We start from the raw sequence: 13735 nt of genomic DNA on the forward strand, positions 1-13735 counted from the left end.
ATAGTCTTTTAATTATTATTTATTGAGAATTCACAGAGAAATGCCACATTATATCAAATGTCTTTGCAAGGTACATCAGTTCCATAGAAATATGGTAAAAATGGACAAATGAATTAATGGCATGTGATAGGAAGAGATTAGTAGTTTTATGGTGAGGTTTGAATATACTGTATTCTATTGCATTGATTAGACAGTCTTTCACAGTATATGCACACATCCCAAAATCCTTTCTTCTCTTCTTCTACAACTAAGTTTTTCTGCACTTTTCATTTTATATGGTTGAATGTAAGACTACTTTTTTTCACTACACAATTCTTCTGTCCACGCACAGAATTTTTTTGTTATGCTTAGCTCAGATGACTCCAGTACAAAGGGAGACATGGGGGAACCTGTTTCAAGAAATAAAAAGGGTTCAAAAGCCTGTAGGCCAAATAGAACTTTTATTCTTATATATCATATTTTCTTTAAGAAGAGAGTCAGAAGGCACTGAATGCAGAAGACATCAAATAACATCATAAAAGTGAAACTGATTAAATCTTAACAATCAGGAAACAACCGGTCAACAATATGGGACTGATTTCCAAATCAGATATCTTCATCAGTCACTCCATTGACTTGTTATACCAAAGAATTAAAACATCTCCAATCAGACTAGTTATTTAAAAGCCATTGAAAATGAAATAAAGGAATTGAATAAAGCAAAAAATATTTGTATAGCCCAGGGTAGGAAACCTTCAACCCTGGTACAAGGCCTATGAAATTATTTGCTAAGGCAACCACAGGTGATAATAAGCTGAAGGCTAGGTACAACAATCTTCCACTGCTTGAGTTCTTTAAGTTGAAAATTTTGTATAGCCTACAAATGATGTTATAAATATCCAAATGGTCCTTGGCAGAAAAATGGTTCCTCACCTCTAATATAGCCTATCATCATTTCCTAAAGAATGTTACCTGACATAAATCCATCATCACAACAAGAAGTCCAAAGAGTCCAGCTGAGTTTTAGCCAGCCAACACTTAACCTCCTTGCCACGTGGAAAAAACAATGTGGATTGCCAGGGGAAAATATAAACTCGTTTGCAAAATCCTATAAAGAAAGCACAATTAATTAACCAGCATTTATTAAGTGTATACTGTGTGCTAGATATTATTATAGTCACTGAATACAAATTAAAAATGAAATAGAGCCTTTCTTCAAGGAATTTACATTATATCAAGTGAGACAATATGCATGTATAAGAATACATACAAAATACAAGTAATTTTGTGAAAAAAAAACTATAGAATAGGCCTTATATAGGACATAATACTTGAGCAGATTTTGGAAGGAAACTAGGGATTGCAAGAGGCAATGGTGAATGATGGACTAATATCCAAGCATGGGGTACAGCTTATGTAAAGGCATAAAAATAGGAAATGAATGTTGTGTGTTAGGAACATCATGAAAGCCAATTCTAAGCTTCCATGGAGTTCTCAAAGGGAAGTAATGGGTAATAAGGCTGGGAACCTACATTGCATCTAGATTATGATGGGATATAAATGCTAAACAGAGAATTTTGTATTTAATCTAGATTAATAAAATATGGTGTTTTTATACCTGGCTGCATTTGTGCCTTAGGAATGTCAGCTGTGGCAGTTGTGTGGAAGATGGATGGGAATAATGAGTATCTTGGGTCAGAAGCCAATTAGGAGATAATTATAGTAGTCCAGGTGACAAAGACTTGAACTAGAGTGGTGATCATGAGAAATGAAAGAAGAAAACAAATGCAAGAGATGTGGCTGAAACATCAAGATCGTCAAGACATGGCAATTGATTGGCTATATGGGATAGGGGAACTTTTGATGACTTGAAGTCTGGAATTTAGATGACTAGAAAAGTGATAATATCCGCAACAAAAAATGGGAAGTTTGGAAGAAGTTTGGGGTTTAGGGAAAAAGATAATAGGAAAAAGTTTTGTTTTGGACATATTGAATTTGAGATACCTAGAAGATATCCAGTCTGAAAAATCCATCAAGCAATTAATGATGCAAGTCTAGAGCTCAGGAGGGAGCTAAGGGTTGAATAGAAAGTCCTAGGAGCCATTTGAGTAGAGATGACAAAAACCCACTGGAGCCAATGATGTTAGAGACAAGAGATAGAGACAAAGACAGAGAGAGAGATAGAGAGAAAGAAAAAGAAAAAAAGAGACAGAGCCAAGATAAAGAGAAAAAGAAAGAGAAAGTAAGATGCAGAAAGAAACACACAGAGAGACAGAGGGACAAAGAGAGACACGCAGAGACAAAAATACAGAGAAAGAGAAAGAGACAGAGAGAAGAACCCAAGGCAAAATCTGAGTGTACACTCATAGAGAAGCAGTCAGACAAGTAGAAGGATTTATAGATAGCATTGTCATCTAAATCCAGAGGGAAAAGAGTATTCAGGGACAAGGGGACCTGGAAGGAAGATAATGGAAAATTATGTATTTTATCACCTCATAAAAGAGCAAGGAGAAAAAATCAAGTTTGTAGAAAGCTTGGCATGAGACTCAGTTAAACCAGATCACTCCAAAAGCACTTAAAAATGAAATTGGAAGGCAGACAATTGACATAAAAATGGAAAAGATATTTACACATTTATAATACTAAATCATTGTCTTCTATCAATGGTTTTGTAGCTACCACAGTTAAATTTTAATCATAGTCTCCAGTGTACTACAAAGAACAACAACAAACCCACAAGAAAATACTAAAAAAGTTAATTCCAAAATTAAAAAATTCTAAACACATAACGTATATAAGAGAGAGAAGAATTCTGTGCTGAGAGTGACACAATGTTAAAGACACTCAGGGATGGATTTTCAATACACCTGAAAGAGGGGGAAATTATTGTATGATTAGGGGAGAAATCCCAGTTATCACTCCTGGAAAAAAGCAGCTGAGTAGATATTTATAACTTCCAACCCCTATCTCTATTTATTCAACTCTTATTAGAATACTTTATACTTATCTCATTTTTTAAAAATGAGAAGAGAACAGACATACTTTTTTAAAAATTGTATATTTATTGAAATCTTTTGTTCACATATCACCATTTTTTAAAGTATCCATCCTTACTTTTACTATCCAGAAGATCATCCCTTGTAACAAAGATTCTTTTAAAGATGTATTTCAGCAAAACCAAATACTTGATAGTTTATGCAATATTTCATGCCCATAATCACCTACCTACTTCAAAGAAGAGTAGATGGTGCATATTCTGAATTATTCTCTATGGCTAAGTTTATTTATTATAATTATACATCTATTTGTAATATGAGGAAAAGCTATTTTACACCCTATCTCAACTAATACAATGTATAATGGATAGTATACTATATTATAGTATGTAGGCTTATTGTAATTTTAAACATGTAAATAGATGGTTTATGCTCTATGATCTCCTTATGAGGTGGAAATTCTTTTGATTGGATGAAGGAAAGAGTTAATTATCTAATTCAACAAGTTAATCATTTATATATTATAGGTTTTAGGAGTAATTTCAACAGAATACAGTGGTACAGCAATCAAGCAGTAAATGATTCTAAACTCAAGAGCATCTTGAAAAGATAGATCTTTGTACCTCTATCAGTGTATCCAAAGACATCCAAAGGATAAACATGAATATAGATAGATATAGAATAATACAGCTTTACAAAGTATGACACCTCATAGTAAAGAGAATGATGGCTAGATGTTCTAGAAAGGCGAGTAGCTATCCTTCTGTATCTATCTGGCTCTATGTGTGATATCTCTCTTTGGATGCACTATCTGCTACTAGTCCAGTCACCCCAGTAACTGGTAGGAGGAAAAATTGGTTGTTGTGGTTTTGCTTTATTTTTTTTCTTGGCAACACTACTAATTTTTATTTTGCTTGCTATTATGCATATTTTTGCATTATATGGATATGCATGTACTGTTAAGATTCATTCATGTAAGACAGGGTGCAGAACCTTTTTTTCTGCCAAGGGCCATATGGGATGTTTACAATGTTTGCAGACAGACAAAATGATCAACTCATAGAACTCAAGCAGTAGGAGGTTGCTGTATCCAGCTTTCAGCTCATTATTGCCTGCTGTTGCCTTAGCAAATGATTTATCAGATCTTACAAAGCTCATGGACCAGATGTTCCCCACTTCTGGTGTAACATATCCTGCATGTAACTTGACCTATAGGGATCAAAACAGTTTATCAAATTGTATTTGTATTAGTTCTGTTGCATATATTGTTGAAGTATATTTTTTTTTTATGAATGGAACCTTAAAGTGATTTCCAATGATACTGGGTTAATCATTCCTGTCCTAAAGTGCTAATGCATTTTTTTATGCTGTTAGGTATAATTTCAGGTGTCAAATATCACCCAGCTGATTTTGCAAGGGAATGCAAAAAAAAAAAAATAGAAATAAAAGGATTTGCAAGTTCAGATGGACAAACATTTCCTTACAATCCTGAGTGAAATTTGAACTATTATGATTCTTGAATTGCAAAAGAAGTCAGATATAGCCTTTGAGAAAAACTCGGAAGAAGAAATAGGGTAGCTCCATTCCCAGACCAATCTTGCACTTCTCAAGGAGACCATAAAGCTTTGGAGGGGCAAAAGCAAAATGTAATTGAAGAAACTTAAGAATTAAAGGAAAAACTGAAAGGGAGGTAGAGCTTCAGTAGAAAAGAGATGGATCAAGTGGGCCCTGGGATTCCTACAGGCATTTTTTCAGAACAGATGATACAAGATGAGGCTACCAATGATGTTCACCTCTCCAAGGACTAAGAGAATTTCCAAAAGAAGCTCTGCTCTTTCTCCAACTTCTCCACTATCTATTTAGTAACAGACATTATTCCAATTGATTTTTTTAATCTATCTTCTGTATTCTGATTTTACATCAAACATAGAGAAGCCATGGATTAGCTTGGAGATACACAAAAAAACTTTAATTGCCGTTAAGAGCTAAATCTTTGCCCCGAATGTGAAAAGTTTTCCTAACTGGAGCTATTGTACTTCAGTACTAATTTTTTATTTATGTAAACTCCTTAAAACAATAGAGGAGGAAAATACATGGCCTAAGAACCATTTTATTGACCATAGGATAAAAATTAAACTAATTGTTATAATAGGGTGTGACTGATGAAATTTCCAGAAAAAAGGGGAATAGGGAAGAAAGGGTAATGGTTCAAGAAAATGTTGCAACCTAAATCACTGCCCAGGAAGGAGATAGAGAAAACTTGAAAAGGATTCAATTTTTGCTCTATTCAAAAGAAGGTGGGAGAAGAAAGAATCTAGTATCAACCAGTCAACTATTTACTCTGCACCAATACCCATCATAATTCTGGTTCATTTCCTTTTTTTGTTCTTTCTAGGCACATGAATAGGTAGTTTTATTCATGATATTTTACTTCAGAATAATCTTTACAATTTCACATTTGACTGAAAGATGAAATAAATACAAGATCCTGCTGTGCTTGTAATTTATTTACAATTTTTTAAAAAGCAATGATTCAGTAGTGCATAATGCAGGCTTTAAAGACTGTATTCAAATAAGGTGTCTCAAATATCTTAAAATCCTAAAAAATGTTCCTTGCTATATACAACCAACATAACTTTGTTCATCAATCCGTTGATTATTAATAGCAAGTTGAGTCTATAATGGGAAGATGTACACTTGATGAAAGTGTTTACTATTTTCTTCATATATGTCTAGAAATATGGAAGACGGATTCTCTATAGATTGTAAGGTACTTTTGATACCCTTATGATTATTGCATTAAAGCCCAGAATACTACAGAATTTCTTAAATGAGATCTATAATTATTCAAGAGTTCAGCATAACTATCAAAAGAAGGAAAAAAGATCAATCAATGAAGAATGTCTAATTTTCCAACAATAAGCAGCATAGGAGACTAGTCTACCAGTGCATGTATCTTGGATAGATACTAAAGAAAGACTATGACCCCAGAAGTAAGTTAAAGGAAGAAAAAAGACAAGATGTTATTTGAAAAATTACAAAGTATTTTTACAAGGAAGTTAGAAGTTATTGAAATAAAACCCCCATATTTTAAGCATTAATAATTGTTAAAATCAAGGAATATTTAAATCGCCAAGAAATGAAAATAGCAGATCGTCCACATAGTACAATGGCAATAGAGATGTGTATATTTATATGTGTGTATACATAGATACATATACACATGTATATATATATATATATATATATATATATATATATATATATATATATATATATAATAGATAATGCTACAGCATATGTGTATGACAAATCACATAGAAAAGCAACATCAAAAATATTATTTTGATAATGGGAAAGGAGGTGGTTGATCATATAGTAAGAGGGAGGAATAATAAATGGAAAGCCCTTTTGTCACCAGCATATGTATAATATCAAAAGATATGTAATATCAAGATGTCAAACAGGGCTCAGTAGGCCCCATTATAGCCCATGATACTACCAGTGAAACCTGAACCAGATTAAAATTTAATTGGAAAATATTTAACAAAATGAATTAAAAATTCAATAGAACATAGATAACGTTAACATATGGTTTTCTAAATCAATGCAAAGCCCACCTTATGTATGGCTTAGTGATCTGTTTCTATTTGGGTTATTCGTCATTAATCTGAAGGGAAGATCTCAAACCTTTCAAGGGAACCCCTGTAAGGAATTTAAAAGCATTCATAGAAAAGAGTTTAATGAGATAAAATTTAAAATATTATAATTGGGTGGAAATAGGCACTTTTGGAAGGAATAGACTCATTAATGAATTTGGAGATCCAATAAAATATGCTATTTATCATCTACTTTTATATCTGTTCTAAGTTTCCATGGAGTATTTATTTAGTGATACAATCTATGAAGATGTTAATGTGAAAAAAAATAGCTTGAATTGAATTCAACTGAATTGGATATTCAGGAGAAAAAGGATAAGTTAACCAATTAGGCAATGTGACATTTAGTCTTACATCTTTCTCATATTATATTTGCTCTGAGAAACTCATTAGCTGGTTTAACTGAAATTGCATGCTTGAGCTCCATAAAGTATCACCATGTGCTTGACAGGCCAGAAAACAATGTTCTTGATTTTTGGAAACCAACATCCAACAAAACCAGATGAGCAACTACTAAGAGATCTTGCTTATGTTTTGTGAGCTTAGGGTGGCTATTTGCTGGTGTTTCATGATTTAGTTTTATTGAGAATTGTAGAAAGGGTGGAGGGAAGTAGAATCATCAGTCATGCTTTATGGAACAGAAATCAAATCATCATAATACTTTCTGAGGTGAGCAATATAACTATCACATCAGATATAAACCCTTCTTTCACTCTATGCCCTGTCCTTAACCATGAGTAATAAAATTACATTCATAGAGGTTTGGATTTATATATAGCTGAAGGGAATCCTAGAATTTCATCTTACATTTTATGGATGAGGAAAGAGAAACTCAGAAGTGAAAGGACTTGTTCATAGACAGAAAGCAAAGCAGTAGGACAGCTGGAAAGAGAATTTGGAAGTCTAGATTTCCAGGTCTTTTCACACTAGGTTCTGCTTCTCTTTATTCAGTTCTAAGTCATCCAGATACAACTTCTAATCCTACTCTTCCCCCATTGTAGTCTTGCCCTTCCTTGGAGTTGTGGCTTCCCTATTCGTTCTTCACCAGTCCTGGCCCTTGCAAATGCAGCCATTTTGCTCTGTACACCTAAAACTGTAGAATTACATAAGAAGGCCACAAGACCAAGTTCTTGCTCTGGAAGCCTTTAAAGAAAAGGGGAAAGGGAAAAGGGAACAAATATTAAATGCTAGACACCGTGTTTAAAGCTTTATAAGCATTATCTCATTTGGTCCTCACAACCCTGAGATAGTTACTATTATTGTTATATTATTTTATTATATATTACATATAATATATATTATATTATCAATTATTATTTTATAGTTGGGGAAGCTGAGGCAGAGAGTAGTTAAGTGACTAGCTCAGAGGGCCATCATTAGTCATCTTGACCTATGTCTTGCCACTGGATTCCAGTGATTCTGGAGGAGAGAATGAGGCTGCTGACTTTGCATAGCTCCCCCCCGAAAAAAATTTTAAATTCAAACTTAGATCCTCCTCACCCCAGACCCTATGCTCTGTCCACTGTGACATCTAGGTAATTAGAAATATAGTTCTTCTTGGGACCAAGGAAAAGACTAATTCACTAATTATATCCTAGTTTATAATTCTTTTAAATCACCCAGTAGTGAACTTCCAAGAGAATTCATTGGTGGCATTCTTTGTGAAATATGAAATTAGGACATTTCTCCGTGGTCATTAACCAAAGATGGACTGCTCCTGACTAAAGATCCATCCAAATAATGTGATTGCTTTCTAACTTATAACAACTGGAATATTATCTTGATCCTAGTTAGTTATGGGATAATCTGTCAGTTCCAAAAGTGTGGGACTTTTTGAGGTCAAGGAGGCAGATAAGAACACTCATTACTATCTCTCCAGCTTATTGCTACATCCAAACTCTTTGAACGGTCACCTCTAAGCCCTCTATCCGCAGAATTGGTCCTTATCAAGTGGGGATGTCTGACATTTGCTCTCTGGGCAATGTACATGAATCCAATCATGCTGCACGTGAACCTGAGAGAATCTGCCCAAAAAACTCTCATCACAGAGTTTCTGAGTAATTTAAGTTCCTTCCTATATTTAGCTAGGTCCTCATAAGAGGTTTTGTACTTTAAGTTTTCTTTGTGCTGCTTTTAAATGATGCTTCGGTACTATAACTGATCGGTGATTTCATCGATGTGGGGAAACTAGATACCAGTACCTATTAGCATCCATTCATACTTTCCTGTCCCGACAATTCTTTTCTGTGACCTTCTATAGAGATTCCAAGGAGCAACTGTTCCTTGTACTAGAGGTCTTCCTCTAGACCTTTTCCTACTTTATGGGTGACCATGCAGTATTCTAGCATCCCATCTGTTAAAATCATGCTCTCACCACATGAATCATCTTTTCTAATCATTTATTTCCTTAAAGAGTGCTTGGTGTAGCAATAATAGAGTTGAAAATGAAGTCAAATCTTGCTTTGAATCTGCCAGTCACTAACCTCTCAGTATAGATTTCCTCTAAGAATAATAATAGCATCTTAAGGGTAACAAAACACTTTAAGAACATCTCATTTGATTTTCACAACAAAGCTGTGGGATACGTGCTATTTTCTCCATTTTACATTACCAGATACCACAGCTAGTAAGTGCCTAAAGCTAGATTGGAATTCAGATCTTTCTGACTGTAAGCCCAGTCCTACCTAGCCATTATGTTATCCAGTTGCCTAAAAGCAGGAATGTTAACTCTTATGGTACCCTCCCTCATAGGCCTGAGGATCAAATAAGGATGAAGATCAAATGAGACAATGTATGTGAAATGTTTTGTAAATTTTAAAGGGCTATATAAATGTTGGCTATAATTAATCTCTCAAAACTTTAATTTTCTCACCTATGAAATAGCATTAATACCTTAAATGGTTGATGTGGGGAAAATCTTGTGTAAACTTTTAAGGACCATATAAATGAGTCAGTCCATCACCAAACATTTATCAAGCATTTACTATGTACCATTCACTGTGGTAAGTGCTGGGGATAAGAAAAAAATAAAATCTTCATCCTTTGGGAACTCAAATTCTAATAACAGAAACAACATGTCAACAATCATCTACATGTAAAATACATAATATCAATGAGAAATAACCTCAAAGGTTAAATGCTAACTATAAGGGAAAGCCCTCTTATAAAAGGAACCCAGGAAAATAAGGAGACATGGGGGAGAAGGGAACAGAAGAAAGAAATAGAATGCCATCTTCCCCATTAGAAAGGAAATAAAATGTGTCCCACTGATGTGGTTTCTGGGTTCTTTTGTTCTTCTCATTAGTAGCAACTGTTTTATATTGGTTAAACTTTTGTTAAGAAATATTTATAATGATTACAATCAAAGCCAATTTTTAAATTTTATCCATTTATTTTTCAAAGACAGCAACTTTTAAAAAATATGTTGAGTTATAGTTATCATAAATGCACAGTGATAGCTAACCTTCTAGTATAGGAGCTCTATTTAGTTAGTAATTTGATTACACATAGTAGTGTAGTCATTCTGGATGTTGTTGTTCTTTTTACGTTCATTCTTAAAGACCACCTAGCCCAAAGGAGATGATGTCATGACATGCAACTAAATTGGACTTAAGTGAGGGAGGGTTGTTCAAGTCACCAGGCTCCTTTTCCCCTACAGAGCCATCTGGGTCCAGTGGCCAGATATAGATCAAGATGATTGGAGAGGGCCCTGGATGCAGTGGGAGATTTTGGCCTTTTTAGTCTAAAGTCTTCAACAGAGCTCAGTTTGACTGAGTCCACACCCTTTCAGTTTTTGAAGTTAAGTAAGAAAGAATTGAGGCAAACAATGGTCTTTTTCTACCTAGTTAAATAATATCTGCCACATCAATAACTTACCTTTTTTTGCTGAAGCAATCAGGATTAAGTGGTTTAATCAGAGTCACACAGCTAATAAGAGGGGAGGGGTGAGGAGGGAGATGAGGAGACAGAAAAAGAGGGAAGGAGAGGAGAGGGGTAGAGAAAAGGGGAAAAAAAGATGGTCATCACTTCAAGACCTTTCTTCTACTTTTATATTCTATGTTCCAAATCTAAATTCCTTAGATCAGGATATGTGGGCAGCTTTTGTTTCTTCAAATGATTCTAGAATAACTTTTATATTAAGGGCACTTAGAATAAATTCAGTTCCTAACTAATAAAAACACTAGACTATGACTAATCCATAAGAGCTATGTACTTAGTTTACACCATTGTTTTAATGAATTCATCTTTCCATTTCCAAAGTAAAAATAGAGATGCTCCAAATGGAACAACTCATATGATTCTAACTTCTCAGATTATTTCAGAGCTCAAGGAGCCAGAGCTGCCAGGCTAAGACTTCCCCACACACTAGAAACCTCAGATCTATCCTTACAGGACTATACATAAAGATAAAATATTATGCACAGTTTCAAACTTTCTAACTGGATATCACTGACAACGACTGCAAAGGTCTATCCTTCTCTTTCTCCCTGTATGATGACGAATTATCAAACTACATGTGCCAAGTAGAAGCTGAGGTTCTGTCATTGAAACACTTCTTTTTTATCAGTCAGACACTAATTTAATCATCACATATTGATCCCCTAGCATGCCAAGTCACTGTGAAAAATGCAGAGATACAAAAGACAAATTTGCTGCCTTCAAGATTTCATATTATAGAAATAAATAAAAAGAATACTGATCAATAGAATGATCAATTATGATTCTAGAGGACTGATATGAAGACTGCCCATATCCTGACAAAGAGATGATGGACTCAAAATGAGATGTAGTGTTGGATATGGACAATATTGAAATTATTTTGCTTGACTTTACATATTTTTATGAGATTTTGGTTTATCTTTTCCCCCACAGAGAAAGTAAGTAAATGAAATGAGTACCTGTTAATTGAAAAAAATTAGCCAAGGCAGTATGACACAATAAAAAGGGCACAGGAGTTTGAATTAATACAGCTAGGTAGGTGGCCCAGTGGATAGAGTGAAGGGCCTGGAGTCATCTTCTTGAATTCCAATCCGGTCTCAGACACTTACTAGCTATATGACTTTGAGCAAATCACTTAATCCTGTTTGCCTCAGTTTCCTCATCTGTAAAATGAATTGGAGAAGGAAAGGATAAATCATTCCAATGTCTTTGCCAAGAAAACCCCAAATGAGGTCACAAAGTGTTAGATAACAAAACCCATGTGACTTTGGGAAAGACAAACATTTAATTTCTTTGGGCCTCAGTTTTTTCACCATATTATATAAGGAGGAAGTTGAACTAGATATTTCTGTGTTGCTTCTCAGCTCTAAACTGATGATCTTAAATGTAGGCAATCAGAGGTCCTGATCTACCGGACTGGGAATTACTCTATAGAGTATTTTTAAGGAAGGGTCTGAAGAAGGACAACAGTCCCTAGTCCTACTCTCCCTGATTGACCCCATTACACTAAAACCTTTGTGGCTTTACTTTTGATCTTTAGGAAGTTGCCACTCTGCTTCAGCTTTTGGGGTCTTTGCACCTCAGAAACATCCATTAGTTCCTGTAACTTTCTCATCCTGGAACATCCCTCCACCATGCTGGCCCATTTCTGCAAATGGTGAGTTCCTCACAGCCTTTATTTTGAAAGGAGTTCCAGGCTAGCACTTTCATTCCCTTGTAGGCTTTGCTTCTGACTTTCCTAACTTCAGTACCATGCACTCTTTTTCTAGAGGAAGGATATCTTCCTTTCTCCCTTTTCCTCACTCTTTTTTATGTATTAAATTACTCGTTACAATGTAAACTCCTTGAAGTTGGGGACAAATATATCTTTTTTTCTATTTGTATTTCCAGTCCTTAAACATAATGTCTAATACAATGTAAGTCCTTACTAAATCATTCTTACTATGGATAACAATAACTGCTATTTGCAAGGCATTCTAAAGTTTACAAAGTGCTTTATATGTATCATTTTTTAGAGTTCTATGTGGAAGATACATATACACAGATACCATTTTTGGCCATAAAGGCCATAAAAATAGGATGTTCCCGTATGATAGGAATTCAGAGAAATGAGAGATAACTTCTGGCTCTGGGAGGGACTCAAATTACAAGTTCACTATTGATATCTTGTAAAGATATAGATATGATTTAAACTTTCTGGCTGACAAGTGTGTGTGTGTGTGTGAGCTATAACACAAATGTGACAACTGAACTCTAGGGACCATAGACACTCAAATCAATAGGACTCAAACCAACTTGTGGCACTGACTGGGAAGCCAGTCTTCTGATCAGTTTGCACTTGGTCCAAGGAAAAAACAAAACAAAACAAAACAAAACAAAACAAAACAAAAAAAAAAACAAGTCAATGATAGGAATTAGCATCATTTCTCGAGCCAGCCCAGAATGTTGAGGGCTACATACTAATCTTCTAACGACAGTTTAACATGTTAATCTTCCACTGGATTAATCATGAGAAGAAGGGGACCTCAGATGTACAGATTAACATCCTTGGGCTGCTGCCCAGAAAGAGATTTGACTTAATGTTCTGAACAAGAGAGAACATCCAAGAATGAAGTGGACAAAGGAAACCAGAAAAATGTGATTAAAGGAGTAGGAGGTAAAAGATACAACTTTAAAAAAAATACTTTGGAAGCAAGCCCCCTACCCTGACTTAAATTTAGTGGTTGAAATTATGTGCTAACTTATATATGAACTTTGAATGCATCAAGAGACAGAGCTTTAAATAAAAGATTTTTCCTGAGCAATCAGCTGTAATCGAGAATTAAGGAAGTGCCTACTGTGCATTGCAAACAACATCAGAAAAGGAAACAATCCCTGCTCTTAACTGGAAATAAATGAATTTTTTAAAATTATTTTTAATAGCTTACTATACACCAGACACTGTGCTAAAGAATGTGACTTGAGGTTGCTTGTGTCAGAGAACAAACTATCAGGGAAAATTGGCTTTAAATACTCTTAAGTAGAGTGTTTAAATATGCTAATTTTTTAAAAAGTGTCTTTGACATATTTATTAAAACCCAAGCTGTATAGTTACTGAATATAGTGGACTGTTTTGTTTTGTTCTTTCACATTGTCCACTGCCCTAATTAAGAGCTTACCATC

The 13735-nt window shown here is 34.6% G+C and overlaps 1 protein-coding gene across 4 annotated transcripts in view; it reads right to left on the reverse strand.

The window, feature by feature from the left end:
• The window catches only part of LOC141554768 (uncharacterized), a 175768-nt gene that overhangs the window by 39562 nt on the left and 122471 nt on the right, over positions 1–13735 (reverse strand). The window contains exon 1 of one of the 4 annotated variants that reach the window (XM_074287052.1): positions 952–1066. The exons of the other annotated variants lie outside the window; for them this stretch is intronic. Coding sequence (XP_074143153.1) covers positions 952–958 — 7 coding nt within the window. The 5' untranslated portion in view covers positions 959–1066. Of the gene's footprint in view, positions 1–951; positions 1067–13735 lie in introns of those variants that run through there. 4 annotated transcript variants of the gene reach the window in all.

Source organism: Sminthopsis crassicaudata, chromosome 2 (genome assembly GCF_048593235.1).
Source record: "Sminthopsis crassicaudata isolate SCR6 chromosome 2, ASM4859323v1, whole genome shotgun sequence".
NCBI lineage: Eukaryota > Metazoa > Chordata > Mammalia > Dasyuromorphia > Dasyuridae > Sminthopsis > Sminthopsis crassicaudata.